The sequence below is a fragment of the Lepidochelys kempii genome, chromosome 8, assembly GCF_965140265.1.
Source record: "Lepidochelys kempii isolate rLepKem1 chromosome 8, rLepKem1.hap2, whole genome shotgun sequence".
Lineage (NCBI taxonomy): Eukaryota > Metazoa > Chordata > Testudines > Cheloniidae > Lepidochelys > Lepidochelys kempii.
Window position 1 is genome coordinate 88,245,617 of NC_133263.1, and position 20,996 is coordinate 88,266,612.

The following is a 20,996-nucleotide window of genomic DNA, read 5'->3' on the forward strand; positions in this document are numbered from 1 at the left end:
TCGACAAAAGAATTTTTCTGTCAACCTCGCTACAGCCTCTCGAGGGGACGGATTTACTATAGGACTGAAAAACCTCTTTCGACACAATAACAAGTGTCTATGCTACAGCTGTAGCATTTGTAGTGTCGATATACCCTTAGGTGCATAAGTTCCTGAGGCACTTTAGAAAATTTTTAACCTACACCTAAAATTGATCCTGGTAAGGCTCCGCCAGACGCCTCTTGCCACACTGACACTTTGTCATTTTCCATTATGCTTTTTGGAGGTCCAGAATATAGTTTCTAATCCACTTCCAGTCAAGGGAAATGAAATGGTAGATTCTCCATCTCCTGAAGTCATCAGATCAAGACTGGATCCTTCCTAGAAGATATGCTTCAGCCAAGCCCAATACTGGTGTAAGTGGATGTAATTCTATGGCCTGTGATACATAGGAGGTCAGACTGGATGATCTAATGGTCCCTTTTGGCCTTAAAATCTATGGATCTATGCCCTTGTTCCGATCAAAGCCAAGGTGAATTAATTTTTCATTTAACATTTTGTGAAATGCAATATTTAAGGCTTTATTCTCCAAATGCATGTAGAAGGCATAGGTACAGACTCTGGGCTGGAGCTACAGGGGCCAACTTTCCAATGTGCCAGGAGGTGCTCACTGCTCAAACCCTGGCTCTGCCACAGGCCCTGCCCCCACTTCACCCCCTCCTCTGAGCCTGCTATGCCCACACTCCTCCCCCTCCCCACACAGAGCCTCCTGCATGCCACGAAACAGCTGTGTGGGAGGGAGGGGGAGGCGCCAATTGGCAGGGCTGCCAGCTGGTAGGAGGTGCTGGGAGCGGAGGGGTAGAGCTGATGAGGGGCTGCTGATGTCTTACTGTGGCTCTTTGGCAACGTACATTGGTAAATTCTGGCTCCTTCTCAGGCTCAGGTTGGCCACCCCTGACATATTTCAAGGGACCACTCAAGGTGAACTGGCCATTAGATCAATAGTCTTTTTGTTTGCACTGACCTACTTTTTTGTTTTCTTTTTGCAGTTTTTCCCACCAGAAGATATCTTTTTAGGGTATTTTGGCATTTTATGAACTTCACTTGCTTTTCATAATGGAGCTCACAATTAGGGTAAATTTATAGGCCCAATTATTACAGCACCTCTCATGTCAGAGCTTGAAAGGTAGTCCTCAGAGAATAGCCTTACACTTATCATTAGCAGGTCTTGCATTGGGGGAATCCTGCCTCCCTAGAACTGGGGCTTTATGCTGCTATGGATGGTACCCATAGGCTGGCAGGTCTGTGGGGGACACAACAGTTAGCCACACCTAACTCCATTTAGCCTTCAATACAAGCTCTTTATTCTTCTGCTACATAAAAGCCTCCCTCCCCAAAAAGTGAGTGTCCTGACCTGGAATGATACTGCTGGGTCCTCTACACCTCAGTAGCCCATGGCTCATAACCCTCCTTAATCTCAAGGGTGTCACTGAACCTGCCTGCCCTGTTACAACCTTCTAACACTTACAGAGGTATTTCTTTCTTATGGGGCTGGGTGCTCACTGATGTCTTCCAGCTGGGAATCCAAGCCAATCATTTGCTGCTGCTTAGCTGGACCCACTGATTCCCAACACGTGCCTTCTAGGCTTCTCCTTAGGCCAGGGTTTACTGCTCCCAGGCTCTCCTCATGCCTTTAAAAGGGCAGCCCATCCTACTCTACAACATTTCACCACCAGTTTAAAGGGACTGGAGCAGCATTAATGACCCTCATTCTGCAGACTTAACTAATTAGCAGAGTCCTGCAGCTGGTGGAGGGACTTGTGAGTATATCCAACATTTTCTGCAACTAGGAACCTTGTGGCCTGCAAGGAGCAGCTGTATCAGGTAAACCAAAGTATGTTTCCTTCTCCCAAGTCATCAAGAGGTGTACTTGTACCAGCTGTGTTAGTCACACTTCATCAGTGCTCAGTAATGTCTCACTGATAAGACTAGAGTGTAAATAAGTAATAACTAGCCCTTTTTAAACCACAGGTTATTTGATATCCTGTACACCATTTGCTGATAGAGGATCCATCATCTGTTAAGCACGTATGTACAAGACACATATTAAGACAGTCCCTTCCTTGGAGAGCTGATGTTAGACATAGACAAGATGTGCTTGGAGGTGCAGACAGAGGAGTGTCATATATATATATATATATATATATATATATATATATACTTAGTATATTTTAAAGTGGAAAAAATCCAGATGCCTACTGGTGTGATGTCTAAGAGAAGTAAGGGCCATTTGTGTAGTTTGGGGGAGGTGAGAAATGGAAAGTCAGGCCATGAACAGTTGTTTATGGAGCACGATAATAATGTCCTTGCAGAGTTTTGGAAACACATTGGTTGGTTGATCTCTAAAGTGACACCTCAGACTCTATCCTATAAATACCTGGTTATGACATTTGTTAAGAAAAGCTTTCCATTGGCAGTTCAAGGGTCAGTTTGGGAGACATTATAGTCAATCAGTTCCATGTGTATGCTGCATATATATTGTCTCGATGGCAGCAGATCCCAACCCTGCCGTGCATAACAGTAATGTACTCAGACTCTTGTGACCGACATTCTAGGCTCCCTTTTTCCCTAGTGAAGGGTCTTCACCCTCCTGTGGATGAAGAGGAGACTGAGGAGACTTAGGTTCCATTCCCGGCTCTGCCACTGATCTGCTATGTGACTTTAGGCAAGTCACTTCCCCTCCTGGTGCCTCAATTTCCCCAACTGTAGCAGGGAGTACGGTCCTTGCTTTCCTTTGTGAAGTGCTTTGAAATGCGTGGATGAAAAGCTGCTAAATTAAAAGTCAAGTATTAACAATGGGCTTTGGCAGTGCCCACTGCACTGTCATCACCCGCATTCCCTTCAATCTGCTTTAATCGGCCGGGAAACCCCTCCAAAAACAAACTGCAGCTCGACAGGTTTAGGACATTCAAGCGCCATGGTAGGTTAGATGTACGCATACACCCTGGAATAGGTGGCAGCAGGCACTGAATCAGCCAAAGTTGGAGTCTAGTAATGTTACTCATACAAGGATGGAAACCACAGACTTCTGATCAGAAATGGGTTGAAAATGTGGGTGTAATAGGCTGGGTGGGTCTCCCCTTGTGGGTGGTCACCAGTCTGTTGTGTCAGATCTAACCGTTGGAACCATGTCCTCCTAAACTCCCCAGGCCTGGATGGCCCCTGATTGCTGCTCCTAACTCTGAGTTACTCAGCATACTCTCTAGGCCTCATGTTTTGGTGGTAGGCCCCTGCCATGCAGCCAACTGCCCTTGAAGTAGTGTCTCAGCCCTTCTGAGTCCCCGCAATAGTTTATGCATGCTCCCTTCAGCATTCTACCCTCGAGTACACTCCGGTGTATAGTCTAACTCTTTGGGAACCACATGACCATTAAAGTGAGGAACACAGGCTTTGCGAAGGAACTTCTTAAACACGCTCATGCTTTACTCTTAGAAAGCACCAGTTATAGACTTAGGCAAAACAACAGACTCCTGAACACAATCCCCACTTAGTCTTGGGAATCTTGTGTCCCCATTTTGTGAATCTTGGGGCTTGGTCCAGGTCCTTCAGGGAGGCCAGGTCCCTCCTGCCTCCACTCCTCCTGTTGACTCCTCTGGTTCTGGTAATGAAATGGCTGCCCTTGCTAGAGAACATGTCACTTTTTAAATAAGCGACACCTCTTCTTTGTTCCTGTCCTTCCCTTGGGATTTTCCCTGCTGCAGCCCCATGTGGGATTGCTGGCAGAGAGTTGTTAAAAGCAAATGTTCTATGCCAGTTATAAAAGAGAGGTAATTGGCCACAGACCTATCATCCAAACTGTCACAGGGAGCACAGACACTCAGCTACACAGATGTAGTTTCCATTGTTCCGACAAAAACTGTCTCCACTAACAATGAGAACGTGTAGTCTTGGCTTTTTAGAACTTGTAACAAGGCACCTGTGACCTAGCGCTTTGATAGGCCCTTTTGCTAATCTAAATAAGAAAAACTCCATATGAAAATTTATCCTGAAACAAAATTAGGAATTTCCTGTCTCTTACACATATGAGGAAAGAAGACGAAATTGAATTGGAATAGTTCTATGGAAACAACCTCCATTCACTGGGGACAATACAATAGATGCTAACATAGGAATCCTATTTTTAGCTAAAGCAAATGTACACCAGCCCTATCCAATACATACTCAGAGATTTTAGCAAATAGCCAAGAAGAAGACAGGCAATTAATTTGTCTGCTTTTTAAATACAAATAAATAACGATAGGTCAGGATGTAAGAAAAAAGAAGCAGTGCCACACTGCACAACTAAATATAGAAAAATCTTCTCCCACTGTTATTTGTTAGTATAAAGAAGTGCTCAGAAAAGCCTTTTTATAATGAAGATCAGCACAGCTGCATGTGATGGGTTGGAAAACTTGTCCTGCTGGATAACAGAAGGTTAAATCACCCTGTCTCAGGCAATGAGGCTGGGACTATAAGGAGAAAGAACACCTGAGCTCTCTAATGAGGCAGCATAGCTTCCTTGAACTGCTGATCTACTAGAGATAGTCTTGGACTGCTTGTCCTGAACAAGATATCTGTGCAGAATGTCAGGAAGTTTCTGGCTGAATGTTACTTACGCTGCCCCTAAAGGAGGAGGGCATCTCCAATCTTAATAGCAGGTGATTTCAGTTTGAGGGGATGGAATAGAAGGGACAGTAGCACTCACAGTCAGCAGTGTAGTACTTATACCTTCAATTCCAGTGTTGGCTTCATTTTTTAAAATGATTTTTACTTGGGAGTAAACTGATTTTTTCACCCACGGGACGGTAAAAGGTGTAAAGAGAATTTGGGAAAGATCTAGCCACCACTGGGATAAGTACTTTGGTGCAAATAAGAAATGAATAACAATATTGGTTTTGGATCTGGCCGAGAAACACTTTAATGTCAAAACACCCAACTTGAGCCTAGCAGAGACAATAGCCTGCCTCAGAGAAAGCCCTGCTAGCATTTGCATTATACAGAGCTGCTTCTTCTAGCACTAAACTCTGTGTTTGGCTTTGGAAAAGTGCTCTAATAAACCCAGGCTGTTTTCCTCAGACAAGATAATAACCCTCCAGTGGAAGACTCGTCTCCTTTAACTATTATTATTCCACTCCAGCAGCATGAATGGGATGTTCCACTCCTAGAAAAACTGAATGAAATACAGGGTGACTGCAAGCAGGGGCGAGTCTGTGCGGCTCCATCACCTTGGAAATACAGCCAGGCAGCTGCTGGGGCAGGTGTGCCAGAGTGGCCCAGCTGCCAGGGCAGGGCAGGTCTCCCAGCAAGGACAGATTTGGAGGCTGGCTTTAGGGCTGCTACACAGGGGGAGCCAAGCTTGCCCTCTCCCTCGGTGCAGTGGTGCTTCCCAGCCTCTGCTCTCCATCGGGCACAAGTACAACAGTGGAATTTGTATTTCCATTGAGTGCCAGCCCTACACCAGCCTGCCTGTGGGTGTGAGCTGCCCCTGCACTAGCCAGCTTTTTGGAAGAGCAAAAGAATGAGGTAAAGATTCATATACACCTTTATTCTTTGTTGAGGCTTGGATGCAGAGAGTGGGGTGCTTTCATTGGCTGTTGCTAAAGCCCTGCGCTGTCTTCAGCTGTGCTGCAATAATCTTATTACTCATCAAAAAGCCAGCAGTGGTGCTGTTGCTTGCTGCCTCCTGGCTTTGGGAGGGCCTGGGGCTTCCACTTTCTCCTGCATATGGAGCTTGATAGCTGAACAGTACTGGCGTGACTTGCATGAGAGGAAGCTGCCTGTCTGGAGCTGGGAGCACTTGTTGTGTCTGCTTTACTGTTGGGGAGTGGAGGGGGTGAGAGTGGTGCATGTTTGGGGCTCGAATGTGGCAGGTAAGTGGGTGAAAGATGGAGCTGGCTAGGTCCTGCTGATATTTGCAGCCACACCCCCAAATGTATTACCAAAATAGCTACTTTCCTGCCACCAAAACACCCAGACCAGGACACATCCTGGTGCAACTGCTCTGGGTGCAAAACCCACCTGGATCCTGCCAATTTGGGCCCCAATCCCCCCAAATCTACCATGTAAGTAGAGAACATATCACTGCTTCTTCTGTACCTTTAAGAAGTCCAGACCTTGATGCAGAAACTTGGATCTGGGGATCCAGCCACATCCTGACAACTTTTGGCTTCATACGCAGAAATTGTACCATCAAAACAGAGAGCTCGTGTAGCTTTTACTATTCCTCCCAAGATATCCTCCTTCAAGAAAACTGCAATCCTCCACTTTGGCACTAGTGTCTTTGTAAATCTGGATAATTTTTGGCTGCATACTCTCCAGTCTTTCTACTTACACTTACTGTATATATGCACCTTCCCCTACATCACCATCATAATCTGGATCCTTACCTATCCTAGTGCAACAGCATTGCCAAAAAGGTGGTGGAGATGCACATTTCACAGCTCTCAGGTTTCAGAGTAGCAGCCGTGTTAGTCTGTATCTGCAAAAAGAAAAGGAGGACTTGTGGCACCTTAGAGACTAACCAATTTATTTGAGCATAAGCTTTCGTGAGCTACAGCTCACTTCATCGGATGCATTCAGTGGAAAAACACAACTCTGTAGAACACTGTAAACATACCATTGAAACAGCAACAAAATTAGGTCTATGTATTCTAAATAAACAGACTGCTAGAAACATCCTCCAGTCGGTGATGTCCCATAAATGATCAGAGGTGCAAGTTGTGAAATATACATCTCCACCCAGCCCCGCCCCCTAACTAAATAGGGCATTATTTCCTTAACAGCAACAAAATCAAAGCACCAGAGCCTAAACTGGAAAATATGAAGGCTTGGTGGCTTGACTGGGTACTGGGTGGGGGTGAAGGCTGTATTTTTTCCCTTTTAATATCACAGTTCACCTCTGTAGCTTTAAATGATTCCACCAGAATAAAACCCACACAGAAGTTCTGCTGATATACTTGACCAGTGGAATTATCATGGTTGGGGACAAAAATTGGCTAGATCTAACAGGAACCAGGTGCCACCTCTCGGTATCTGTCCGACTGTTTCTCTGTGGTGTATCAGAGTTTGGAATTTCTTTTTGGTGTAAAAGGTACCTCTGTACTCGTTCTCTATTTATTCAGTAGAATTTGAAGGTAGGAGCCAAAATGTGGCAGGATCCAGCAGAGTCCAGGTGCTGGATTTGGGCTTTGGGAGTCTGTTGTGTCAGGATGTATGGGGGTCCAGGCTTTCTGGGGCAGATTTTTTTTTTTTAATCCTGATGGTCCAATTGAGGGGGGCTTGGATGCAAAAATCAGCAGGATCCAGGAAGATCCACCTTACCCCTTTTTTCTGAAGGGGACTGATGGTGCAGCCACTCCTGGTTATAGATGGCCCTAGTGTGTGACTGTCATGCCTGCATGCCTCACTGTTTGTACCAGCAGCTGAAATATTGCATTAGCTTAGATCGATCATTCGAGGTGATGCAGCTTTAGTGGTGGCCAGGTTGTGCTCCCTGTTGCTCTGCAAAAGCCAGTTTGGGAGAGTGCACAAAAACTAGAGAGAGAAAAACAACCCCCCCCCCCCCGGGATTAGCATCTGACAAAAGGTGGGAAGTGAGGGAGCCTGTCGCTGGGATTGGTGTAAGCAGCAGGAGGTGATTCCAAGGCATTTGCTGAGCAGAACCTCTGTACCAGCTGCAGGGGAGTTAAGTGCTGCGGGACTCTGTTGCGTGGGCACAGAAGAACTTTAATGAGAGAAGCTGCCTGATCTCAGCTCTGATGGCTGATTTTAATCTCGTTTCTCTAGATGTTGGAGCTGGGGGCCACAGGTGAATTACAGTTTTCGCTTTCAATATGATGCTGTGTATGGGACGTGTGCCCAGGGGATTTGGTTTGGCTTTGTAATGCAGCAGAGAGATGAAGGATGGGAGGAGGGGGTGTATTTATCAGCATAGCAAAACCTCTTGTGTACTGTGAATGATGAGGGCTGTTTTTTTTCCTTTGTTTTTCCTCTCTGCAGGCCATCTCTGCATAAGGGCATGTAAACTCAAGAAACCTGGGCATTTGCAATTCAGACCTTCCTCACTTGTTCGGTCACATCAGAGTGAACATGCCAGAACAAAGCAATGATTACAGGGTGGTTGTGTTTGGAGCTGCAGGGGTTGGTAAAAGCTCCTTGGTCCTTCGGTTTGTAAGGGGAACTTTCAGGGAAACCTACATCCCTACCATTGAGGACACTTACAGACAGGTGATCAGCTGTGATAAGAACATCTGCACCCTTCAGATTACAGACACCACTGGCAGCCATCAGTTCCCTGCTATGCAGAGGTTGTCTATCTCCAAAGGTCATGCTTTCATCTTGGTGTACTCTGTCACCAGCAGGCAGTCAATGGAAGAACTACAGCCAATCTATGATCAGATTTGTCAGATCAAAGGGGATATCCAAAAGATTCCAATAATGTTGGTTGGTAACAAGAGTGATGAGACCCAGAGGGAACTGGATGCCAGTGAAGGGGAAGCCTTAGCTAGCAAGTGGAAGTGTTCCTTCATGGAGACATCGGCTAAAATGAACTACAATGTACAGGAACTCTTCCAAGAACTCTTGAATCTGGAGAAGAGAAGAACTGTCAGTCTCCAGGTGGATGGGAAGAAATCCAAGCAGCAGAAAAAGAAGGATAAACTGAAAGGCAAGTGTTCTGTTATGTGAGTGTACCTTGAATGGCTGGACTTGCATCACTGCATGATGTAATAAGAGCATGGACTTTCTCTCAAAGAATATTCTCATGTAAAGTGAAAACAGTCTGCTCATAGGCATTCGCTAGAAATCCAAGAAGAATAAATGTCCTGAAGGGTTTATTTAAGGCCCATAGTTTCTCTCTGATAACTCAGTTGGGTCATTTTAATCATTGACTTGGAAGAGAGAGATTTTTTTGAATGTGTCTTTTTAAGCAAATGGAATGTCCAGTGTTAGCCATTACACAGTAGTCCAGGTTTTGAACAAAAACGTTTACAAACGAGATCAAAATACCGGAATGTGTTAATAGAGGCAGAAATCATCTTTGTTATCCCTGAATATATATTGGTTTTTAAATAGTCTCAGATTATGTATTAGCCTGAAACAAAAATCCTGTTTTTGCCTACAGTGTGTATATACTTCAAGGAAAAATGTTTTCAGAAATATAGTGACCACAGCAAATCTTTCACAAAGTTAGGGTGTCTTATTACTAAGGAACAAACACATGATTTTTCAGAGATGTACGTATTTGGGGAGAGACTGACTGGCTTACCAAAGACATGCTTGTTGTTTCATAATAAAAATTAAATTTTGTGTATTGTTATGCAGCTACTAATATTTTACAGCTATGTGACTTATTAAAGCTATTCCTGCATGTAATTAGTTTGTTTGCTGGGCTTTTTTCTTGCCAACAATACTCATTTCTACTGCACCCTGTAACTTGGTTAATTCCCTATGTCTTTCTCACTGCGTTGTGCCTAGGGGCCCAATCCTGTAAAGTGGGACGCATCCTCAGTACCTTGGCTTCAGCTGGAGAGGAGGGAGCTCATAACCCCAGAAGATCAGGCACTTATCTTCTGTTACTAACAGAAATTGTCTGCTAACTTGCCTCTTATTGCATAGCTGAGCACCAACAACGGAAATAATTCTTGGCACTGTATATAGCATTCTTCAGCCATAGATCTCATAGCACATCACAAAAGTGAACAAGCTTTACAATCTCTGTGGAACTGCTGGGAAAACTGAAGCACAGAGGTGAAGTGACTTGCTTAAGTCTGCCTCATATGTGTGATATGGGCCACATTATCACTGTATCTGAGGTAACAGATTTCAGTCTGTCTGACTTCTAGGCCCATGGCCTGTCCCTTTCATCACCCTAAAGAGAGATGGCCTGAGTTCTTAGAGAGAACTTCAGGTAACTCCAAGCACAGGTATATTATTGGCTGCAGTGAGGCCAATTATTTTGTCTACCCAACCTACTCTTTTGAGCTGCAAATCCAGCTTTGTATACTCCTGGTGATGCTGCTTTTTTTTTTTAATAGTTGTTATAAAGATTTTCCTGCTGTCTCTTCTAAATTGCCTGGCTTTGGTTGAAGCCCATGACAAGTTATTCTTGGATAAACGTTTACAGGAACATCCTGATTTCGGATTGATTTTTTTTTTTTCTTTCTGAACTGGAACAAGAGTCCCAGTCAATTTATATGCCATCCCTCTCCTTTTTTCTGTCTCTGGCAAGTGTTTGTAATTGTGCCCTGGCTCTGTTTCCTTCTGCATATACAACCTTGATCTGCTGTCTGCAAATCAGTAAAGATATTTTAATGAGAATGAGGCTAAATCCTGTTGTGTCCATTACTAGCATATAGTATAGATATCAACATGTTACTTTTTGGTTGTACTAGTTTTAACGTCCCAAATTCATGAATGGACAGCTTAATATGATTTGAAGTGTCTTCATGAGTTTGGGGGGAAATAGTAATTAACAGCTGTAATCTTCTGGTCCCATGGCAAACCCTACTATTTTTTCCTAATGCATTTGTGGAGCATCTGGGCTGAGATACTGTGTTGTTGATAAATTGGCAAGTTATTTCATTCTGGTTTGTAATGGCTCTATCGGTAAGCTGTTGGTGTTAGAGGTTAAGAGCCTGACGCAAAGCCAGTTGAAGTTAGTGGCAGTCTTTCTGTTGGCTTTTATGTCACATTGGATGAGATCCTAAATTTCTGCATAAAATGACCTCTTGTTTTATGTTTTGTGAAGTGTCCAGAATTTGTACAATTTCTACAAAAGTTGTTATAACTAACAGGGAAAGAGTGAGGATTTAAAAACTCCACTGAAGCTTTGAATTTAATCAACAACATATTGTTAGGGCATGACAATATTACAGTGAGCAAAACTGACTAGAAAAGGGCTATCAAATGAAGGGAAAATCCACCAGTCTAATTTCATTGTCCAAGCTGAGTGCAGTACAAAAAGAAAACAATATAAATACTGCCAAGAACGTTTCATTTAAAAATTTTTTTTTTAATTTGTATTTTAACATCATCCCTGCCTCTCTTGTTTCCAGCAGTATGTCTGCTTTATATTGACAGTGTCCCTGTAAACACAGAGGGGACAAATGTTACCCACGCACCTCCTGGATGTCTGTACCCTCTAGTGGCAGCGAGACCACTTAGCTAAGGCGGTAGCAGACTCATTAATCTCTAAGGTCCACGTTCCTAGAGGCTCATTCATTTGGCTCCACAGGTCCCAGGTTTGATCCTGCCTGCTACCAACTGGGGTCTGTCAGTGTTACACAAGCACAACATTTTCGCTGATCAACATTTTGTTTGATTTGTACTGATCTACCTATTAATATAAAATAGGGCTTTTGTATGTATTACTGTAAAAAAAATGGAATTCAACGAAGCTTACAATATATTTCCCCACTTTAAAGCAAAGTCTCACATTTTAACAACTTGTAGTTAGACGCTAACACGAAGCAGTATATTGAATGTAAGGATAGCTATCGTGCTATTAATGTGTGTAGCTACAATGCTCTGTTAATTCTCTGTGCAGGCTCAATGCAAAGTACAGGTCAGGTGTGTGCTCCAGCTAGCCAAGGCACAGTACAGAATTCACAGTCCAGGCTACGTCCTCTTTTGCAACATTCTGATCCTTGCCTGCTCTGAAGCAGCGCCCAGCATAATTTCGACAGGCCCATAGGCTGCTCTATGGACTGCAGTGCTGCCTGGAATCTCGGAAGCACTGTCTGTTATGCCCCTCCGGGCCCTGACACACCCCCTACATCAGGGCTTATAAGGGGTCCTTGGAAGGCTGCCTTTCATTTGTCTTTGCCTTCATTCCCAGCCAGAACTAGGATTATTAAGTCCTCTTTATGCCCTTTTACCCAGTATAAAGTGGCTGGAGCAGGTATGAGGATGTCTCCCTAGATGTCTTCCAGAAATCTGAGCAGACTTAGTCAGCACTGAGCATGCAGTTAATAAATGTGCTGAATCTTCTCTCTCTATCCAGTCTGTCTCCAGAGTGCTTACTAAACACTGAAAGCTACCTGCCAAATTCGTTATTTGTTAAATCTGTATAGGTCTGGGAGGTAACAGGGAGTGCATGTTGCAAATCTATGACCCTAAATGGTCAGACTTACATTTGATCTTGGAAGAACTAGTAGTGGTTGTGTTTGTAAATAACCTTCCTTTACATCCAGGACTTTGATCTCTTTCTTCAGCATTTCTGAACAGTTACACAGTGCTTCCACAATGCTCTCATGGAGCGTTTGGCGGTAATGTTGCCAGGGACCACATTTAAATGCCATCTGAACCTGCTGTATTCCAGTCTGTGAAATCCTGATACGACGTTTTACATGTAAACCTTTAGAAAAATAGACATACAGCCTAAAAATGTCTCCATAACCACAATGCCCTCTGACTTACGGAAATGTCCGTGCATATCCAAGAGTGGAGTTATTTATTCACATTTACGATTCTGGAATGTGTTATCACTATTTTTCCTGCTTATCAAATGGCAATGATAACTAAACCAGGGGTTGGGCAGTGTACAAGGTACAAGTACTATTTATGGTAAAAGGGCTCAAGCCATCCTGCACCCTCTGAAGTCCAGGGCAAAACTCGTATTGACTTCAGCGGAGGCAGGATCACAAGTGAGAGATGCATGGCCCGGAAGTGCTCAGATCTTGCAGTGATGAGGATGGTATAAGAACCTATACAGAACAGCAGTAATTCCAGCATCCAAAGCTTCCCTGTTTAAATGTATATGTGCTGTTTCAATCATAACAGCAGGGACATTCTCCTCCATCAGCAGAGTCTTGAAACTATATATTTTTATAGTCCTATTACAAGCTGATTTTTCAGTCGTGAGAATAAGTACCAGAGACGTATTATACTGCCAAATTATCTGCCTCAGGGTAGCTGGTCTCTGTAACTAGTTTAGGCCCAGCTACCCTAGATCAGAGCAGGCAAGTCTAATCTAGCCCATTCAAGGGGGCTGGGCTATACCTGGGCCTATAAAGAACTGCTAGTAGGCAGGAAGAAATTGGGTTTGATTGAGACAGGTTGGCCCTGACGCTGTTGTGGGCCTGCCAGAGCAAGGGGGCTAGGTGCTCAGGTAAACAGCCCTGAGGCTACTGACCCAGAGAGGGAACAGAACTGGGAAGCTGCCAAGGCCTTGAAGAGGGGTGGAACTGAAACCTGAAAGTAAGGACTGAATTAAAATACAGTTTTTCTGTTTGTTTACTTGCTTCCATTAAGAAAATAAGCCTCCATGAAAGAAACTGACCGTGGCAGTGTATATTTTGGCGCTGGAGAGACAGTCTGCTTGGTGACAGTCTCATAAAAAGATATACATGGGGGATGTAATAACCCAATTATAAAGCTTATTAGACCTGAAAAGGAGCTCTGTGTGGCTTGAAAGCTTCTCTTTTGCCAACAAAAGTTGGTCCAACACAAGATATTATCTTACCCACCTTGTCTCTCTAATATCCTGGGACCAACAAGGCTACAACAAACACTGCAAATAATTATAAAGACACCCTCCCCCCCCCCTTATGAAGGGTCACTTTTATGGAACTGGTTTTTGTTAAGATTGTGGCTATTAATACTTGGTTACAAATATAAACTACAAGATATCTACTAAGCATTATTACAGCTACTACTATCTAAAGAATTGTTGGTGTAATTGCTGTATTGCTTTGTGACAAGTGCTAATACCATTATTAAAAGGCTTCTTGAGCACCTTCAGCCCCCTATTTAATTCTGCCCTTCTCAGAATCACACTCTGCACAGGGAAATTTACTGGCATAATTCTGGAATAAGAGAATAACTCCATGTGGAGGGTTACACAAGTATAACTGCAGGGGTATAATTATGCCAGTAAATTTCCCTGTGTAGACAAACTTTGGCTGCCTTTCAGAAGACACTTTAAGGTAGATCATAGAATGTCAGGGTTGGAAGGGACCTCAGGAGGTCATCTAGTCCAATGTTGTTGGACTGATTGTCAAATGCTTTATTAAGACCATAGTTTGAATAGAACCATAGAATATCAGTTGGAAGGGACCTCAAGAGGTCATCTAGTCCAACCCCCTGCTCAAAGCAGGACAAGTCCCCAGTGTTTGCCCCAGATCCCTAAATGGCCCCCTCAAGGATTGAACTCACAACCCTGGGTTTAGCAGGCGAATGCTCAAACCATTGAGCTATCCCTCCCCCCCAGTAATAATACTTGTTTTAGATGCACACATCCAGGAAGGTGCTAAGACACATAATGTGAGTCTATCCCTATGCAGGACAACAGTTAAGCAAGAGACTTAAGCATATACTTAAGTGCTGTCCCAAATAGCTATGCTTTTAAAAATCAGTAAAGTACCCTACAATGTACTGGGGACTCAGTTCACATGCTTGAAGTTAGTACTTAAGTATTTTGCTGAATTGTGATTTTAAATTATGATTACAGGTCAACAGAGTTGGTCAAAGAATTGTTGCAAAGAATCTTTGCCTTTTCTCAAAATATTGAGATATTTCAGTCAGCTTTGCATCTCCCTGCATGCTAGATTCGTGTGTTCCTGGCTCCTAGAATGTCAGTGGTGCATTAGGGCTGTCGGAAGCAGATGGTCTTTGTGAGGTAACAGTGACACATTCTCTGTGGAGATATTTATATGTTCTATTAATTCCCACACTTTTCTAAAACGTGCACTCTCTGCCTATGCTGTGTCACTTCTCTTCATTCTTACAAGCTGACAACAATGGCATTTGTTGTTTCTCAAGTTGATGCACTTTCTTAAGTGTTTGCCCAGCCTGTCCCAAAACTCATACTGTGGGGAGATGGGGTTAGGGAAGAAGATATGACAGGTTGGGGATCTGCTATTTACTTGTCCACAACACTTCTTTCCAGGACCAAGAGGTGAGCACATTCAACTATATTTTCCAGGTGTAGCTGAATATACTGGCTCAAGTAACATTTGTGGTAATGGCTGGTTGAAGGCAGCCTCACTGAGGCATTCCAGTCAATAAAATCGCAGCATACACTTACCCAACCTCTTCTATGTTTCTCAACACCCCTGTGAGCAAGATAAATATTATCCCCACACACACACACACACATAGAATAATAGAAGATTAGGGTTGGAAGAGACCTCAGGAGGTCATCTAGTCCAACCCCCCTGCTCAAAGCAGGACCAACCCCATGGTTTACTGATGTAAACCCCATCAGTCAAGTGGCATGCCCAAGCTCATGCAGCTCTTAGCAGAGCCGGAGTTACAACCCAGCTCCCATGTCTGCTAGTTTCTGCAGTGCCATCAGGGAAAGGAACTTGGTGCTGGTTGGTGTCATCCATTATTATGCTGTTCATCTATTTCCATCCAAACGAGCAGCTAGCTGAGGAGAGTGGCTGCAACACTCGGAATGAGGATAGGAGCCACAGCAGCTCTGGTCAAAGCACCATTCCTGTCATGGAGGAGAATTATAATTTCAAAAAAGAAAAGGAGTACTTGTGGCACCTTAGAGACTAACCAGTTTATTTGAGCATAAGCTTTCGTGAGCTACAGCTCACTTCATCGGATGCATACTGTGGAAAATAGAGAAGATGTTTTTATACACACAGACCATGAAAAAGTGGGTGTTTATCACTACAAAAGGTTTTCTCTCCCCCACCCCACTCTCCTGCTGGTGTTACTCCAGTCTGTGGCATAACTGTAGTGAAACTTGGAGCCTCCTCCCAAAATCTGGTTAACAGCAAACGAAGAAGCATAAGAGAAGCTAGCACTGATGCAGTGTAGCTGTCTCTATGTGGGATGCAGGCGACCGCTCTGCACAACCTTCCATAGGCCAGTCATGCTCTGACAGAGGAAGCTAGAACTGGGGGAGGCCAGATCAGCTGTTGGAGCAGGTTAGAGTACCTTGAGGGCTGCCCAGCTCGAATCTATTGCTGCCACAGCTCCTTTGGGGAGTGCAGCAGGTTGAAGAAATACCTGGGCTATTCCTCAGACATGCCATTCCACCACTCCCACCCCCACCAAGGAGAACTCAATGTGGGGACCTTCAATTGCTTTGCTGCCACTTACACTGGTGGCACTGGCATCAAGTCACTGCAGCATGGGAGGGTGTATTCTCTCCCTCATATATGATATGGTGAAAGGAAAGCACCAAGTGTGCCTGGCAGATTTCTGAGGACAGAAAGCAAAGCAGAGTTTCAGACTTCGTGAAAACGCACCACAAATGTTACTCTTAATAACCTAAAATAACTTTCTACTGCTTCAGCACCCTGACAACCATTTAAAAAATGTAAAGAAAACACTTGGCAGCTTAACCATACAAAACAGGTTGAAAAATAACCATACTAAAGGAGCGAATGTCAAGTCAAACGTGTTTTCAGGGGCAAAGAAGAGGTCTTTTGTTCGGGGGAAAAAAGTGGGTGCTTTAAAAAGCTCCCGTTTTAAAGCATGTCCAAGGGTTTTCTGCCCACAATCCAGATATTCAAACGTTTATCAGTTAACAGTATTTATTTTCATGCTACTCTTAGAGACTGGCTTAATGCAGCTTCCTTCCTGCATCTGGCCAATAAAATTACCTTCAGAAATGACAATGGTAATCATAAAACAGCTGAGCTGCAATCTGCAATAGAAAATGTAAGCAGCAAACTCAGAGTCCACCCACACAAGTGCTTAAAGAACTAGTAGCCAGGGAGATTTGCTGCTATTGTCTAATTCCCCTTATCAGAGTAGAGCATGCCCATGATTAGTATAATTAGCATTTTTAAATAAGTGACGTGGGTTTTCATGTCTAATGTTTCACAGCTAAAGGGTACTCCGAGGAGGAAATGGAAAGGGGGCTAGTGGAGTACGCATATGTCTGATTTAATCTTAGTCTGTCATTTTCTGCAGTTTGTTTTGTGACATAGGTAAATTAAGTACTCAGAAAGCATCTACAAACTAAGGAAACCTATAAAGATCTTGTAAAACCTACTCCAGCATGATAACCTGTTAGATAATTGATCTTAGCTGGTACCAGGATAGCATGCTAAGCTTAATTATGTTCCTATGATTTCTGCTTTGACCTGGATAGAATGATAGAAAAGAACAATTTGAACAACAAGAGAACAAGAATATTAGCTCTGATTTCTTTGTCATTTATCCATTCTGGGTCATGTCAAAGCACATCACATTGACCAGGTCAAGACAGCACCGGTTTTAGCCTAAATAGCACAACTGATCTGTTTTGGTACAGTACAAAGAGGCATGCTATCTATTTTGTCAGATCTTATTCACAATAGCTGTTACAGAACGATTGTTACATTTTTCTAGCACTGTCAGCTTGAAGGATCTCAACTGGCTGCACAAATTGTACCCGAGGATCATTTTTCCATCACTTTTGAGTCACCAGTTCCATCCCCCTGGTTCTTCAGATATTTGGGGCTAATTCTCTGCTGATGTAAATGGATGCAGTACCACCGAAGGGAGTTGCTCCCATTTACATCAGCAGAGAACGTCTGCGTTCATCTCAGAGAGAGTGTTTTATTCCTGGGTCTGGCTTCCAGGCTGGGGGATAGCATGGAAAGAAGTTAGGTTGGACTATTTCCCTTTTGTAACCTTTCTTCGTGTTGATATTTGGAAGGGATACATTGACAAATTAGAAAAAAAGGGAAAGGATCTTAGTTTTGGCAAACTGGAACTATTCACCATGAAAGTACAGCAATTATTTATTCACAACTTTCCCTGCTTATATTCGATTGCAGCAATTCTCAGCCTTTTCATACTGAAGCAACCTTCCTTTGCATGGCTCCTCTCAATCTAACAGAAATGTCCCTTGCATTCAGCAATCAGGGAAAGACAGGATGGTGGTCATGGCTGCCTCATGTTCTTTTCCAAGAGCAAAAGATAAAGGCTCAGTTAGTTAATGCAAACATAGGCATGGTGTCTTACCTATGGGTCAATTTTCATCCACAGTAGTAGTTCCTTCAGGTCAGGATTTGAACACATTGGCAAGGCCGTGTGGGGAAGTTTGCAGACCTGCTTCTTATGTTATACTTGCTCTGTCCATGGACAACGTCACTTTAGAGTAGAGGTCCCCAAACTATGGGGCATGCCCCTCTGAGGCGGGCATGGAGGAATGTTCTGGGGGCCACTGTGGGGCCTGAGCCAGCCCCCATGGGGTGCACGGAGGGAGAACCACCGAGCTCTGCTCTGATTCCAGCTCTGCTCCAGTCCGGCCACGGACCAGCTCCCGGCCTCGGCTCCTGGCCACAGCCCCGGCCCCACCCCAGCCTCAGCCCTCTTACCCTTGTCCATGGCACTCTGCCCCTCCCCCCCGGAGTCCTGGACAGGGGCGAGCGGGGGGTGACGCTGAAAAGTTTGGGGATCACTGCTTTAGTGTATTGTCATTGCAGTATCCTTTACAGGCATTAAATTAATAAAATGAAGACAGAAGAATCAAAATGAGAAAGCATCAGGTTCAGGGCCAAAATATTATCTAAACCAGAGTAAAGCAGAGGTTTACAAACTGTGGGGCGTGCCTTCCAAGCGGAGCACGGAGGATCATGCAGGGGGGGCGAGCTAGCGGTGAAGTCACTGCACCTTGGGTGGTGGGGCTGAAGCTTTCGCTTGAGTGGCGGGTCTCGAGCTTCAGCCCTTGCCCCTTGGCATGATATACAGGAGGAATAAAGACCCTCCAAATAAGGAATAAATGTTACCAAACTGTGGATCTCTTTCTGCTCAAGTGGAGAATCTGTAATACTTTGAAGCTGTGCCCTAGCAGACAGTTTTCTAAGTTCTACAGACTCCTGTCTGTTAGTAAATTATTCCTGACCATGCTTTAAGAAACAGCTTAACGTATCTGACTTAGCTGGCCCCAAAAGTGCTACTTAGGACATGAATGCATGAGAAAAGCTGGAACTTTACATGGTGTTTTAAGGTAAGTTTCACTATGTGTTAGATGTGTTTGAATATTAGCACTTATTAGAAAAAAAATTATGGTAGAAATATATAATTTATGTTAAAAGCATTCTGTAAGCTTTTTAATGCATTTACCAGCAGATTATAAATTAGCTAGCAGGGCCAGCCTGCCTCTTGGCTATTGTGTAAATATGTGTGTAAATATTTTAGTATTCTATAAGTATGTTGTGTAAATATTTTAGTAAATATTCTTAAGCAAACTTGGGTATAGATTAACACTAATCACAGCTCCTCCCTCCCAGAAAAATTCAGGGTGACCATTCATTAATGATCTGGAGGATGGTGTGGATTGCACCCTCAGCAAGTTTGCAGATGACACTAAACTGGGAGGAGTGATAGATATGATGGAGGGTAGGGATACGATACAGAGGGACCTAGACAAATTAGAGGATTGGGCCAAAAAAAATCTGATGAGGTTCAACAAGGACAAGTGCAGAGTCCTCCACTTAGGACAGAAGAATCCCATGCACCACTACAGACTAGGGACTGAGTGGTTAGGCAGCAGTTTTGCAGAAAAGGACCTAGGGGTTACAGTGGACAAGAACCTGGATATGAGTCAACGTTGTGCCCTTGTTGCCAAGAAGGCTAACAGCATTTTGGGCTGTGTATATAGAGGCATTAGCCAGCAGATCGAGGGATGTGATCATTCCCCTCTATTAGGCATTGGTGAGGCATCTGGAGTAGTGTGTCCAGATTTTTGTGTCCAGATTGGTGAGGCATCTGGAGTAGTGTGTCCAGATTTTGGGCTGTGTATATAGAGGCATTAGCCAGCAGATCGAGGGATGTGATCATTCCCCTCTATTAGGCATTGGTGAGGCATCTGGAGTAGTGTGTCCAGTTTTGGGCCCCACACTACAAGAAGGATGTGGAAGAATTGAAAGAGCCCAGCAGAGGACAACAAAAATTATTAGGGGGCTGGAGCACATGACTTATGAGGAGAGACTGAGAGAACTGAGATTATTTAGTCTGTAGAAGAGAAGAATGAGGGGGGATTTGATAGCTGCTTTCAGCTACCTGAAAGAGGGTTCCAAAGAGGATGGCTCTAGACTGTTCTCAGTGGTACCAGATGACAGAACAAGGAGTAATGGTCTCAAGCTGCAGTGGGGAAGGTTTAGGTTGGATATCCTTTTTCACTAGGAGGGTGGTGAAACACTGGAATGCGTTACCTAGGGAGGTGGTGGAATCTCCTTCCTTAGAAGTTTTTAAGGTCAGGCTTGACAAAGCCCTAGCTGGGATGATTTAGTTGGGGTTGGGTCCTGCTTTGAGCAGGGGGTTGGACTAGCTGATCTCCTGAGGTCCCTTGAACCCTGAGATTCTATGATTCAGCACTCTTGCATCCAAAAGGAAAAGGGAAAACTTTGAAAAATTAAATATGTCAACCAAGAGATCCCAAAAGACAATGAGTGGCATCCTGGCCCCATTACAGTCAATGGGAATTTTGCCATTGATTTCAACAGTAGCAGGTTTCATCTCACTTGTGTGGGCTATTGACAAATTGCCTCACTTTCACCCATCTCCTCCTTAGTGAAATACAGTGGTGGATGTTTCAGAGTGAAGCCTGTCATCATACCTGGCACTGGTGGATCATTATTATAAAAAAAATTGTTCCAAGTATAGGTGTTTTGTTTGCTACTTTTATTAAACAGGGCTGATTTTATCACTAATTTCCTTTAGAAACAGAAACTACTCTAATGCCCCTTTCTGGGTTTCATTTACAGAAGCTGTATCCTAGTCTAAACACTGGGGAAACCCTGGGTATCTCAGATTCCACTGTGGGTACTGTTGGCAAACACTGACTTTGTACTGGCAACCACGGGGACAGTGTTTTCAGCACAGTATCAAATTGCAGTGGCTCTGGCTTCAGTATATCACAAATGAAAGCCTCATTCTGGCAAAACACTGAAGCACATGCTTAAGTCTCATTGATGTTAATGGAAATTGAGCACATGCTTAAGAGCTTAGCTGAATAGAGATGGTTTGCTGAATCTGGGCCTTAGGGAGTTCCCTTGCTCTCACTGAAGTTGATGGGAGTTTTG

General features: G+C 43.9%; 1 protein-coding gene across 2 annotated transcripts; it reads left to right on the forward strand.

The window, feature by feature from the left end:
* The first annotated feature begins 5,421 nt into the window (after positions 1-5,421).
* Positions 5,422-9,356, forward strand: DIRAS3 (DIRAS family GTPase 3). Of its 2 annotated transcripts, none has more exons than XM_073358238.1 (2): positions 5,422-5,541; positions 8,017-9,356. In XM_073358238.1, exon 2 carries the CDS (start codon positions 8,107-8,109, stop codon positions 8,701-8,703), a length of 597 nt encoding a protein of 198 aa, XP_073214339.1. In that variant the 5' UTR covers positions 5,422-5,541; positions 8,017-8,106; the 3' UTR covers positions 8,704-9,356. The 2 variants fall into 2 exon arrangements, with proteins under 2 accessions (XP_073214339.1, XP_073214340.1); XM_073358239.1 differs by lacking the exon at positions 5,422-5,541 and adding an exon at positions 7,779-7,825.
* Positions 9,357-20,996: the final 11,640 nt, after the last annotated feature.

Bases quoted from the DNA above. Each gene is read 5' to 3' on its own strand.
- DIRAS3 (XM_073358238.1), top strand. From the start codon at position 8,107: ATGCCAGAACAAAGCAATGATTACAGGGTGGTTGTGTTTGGAGCTGCA.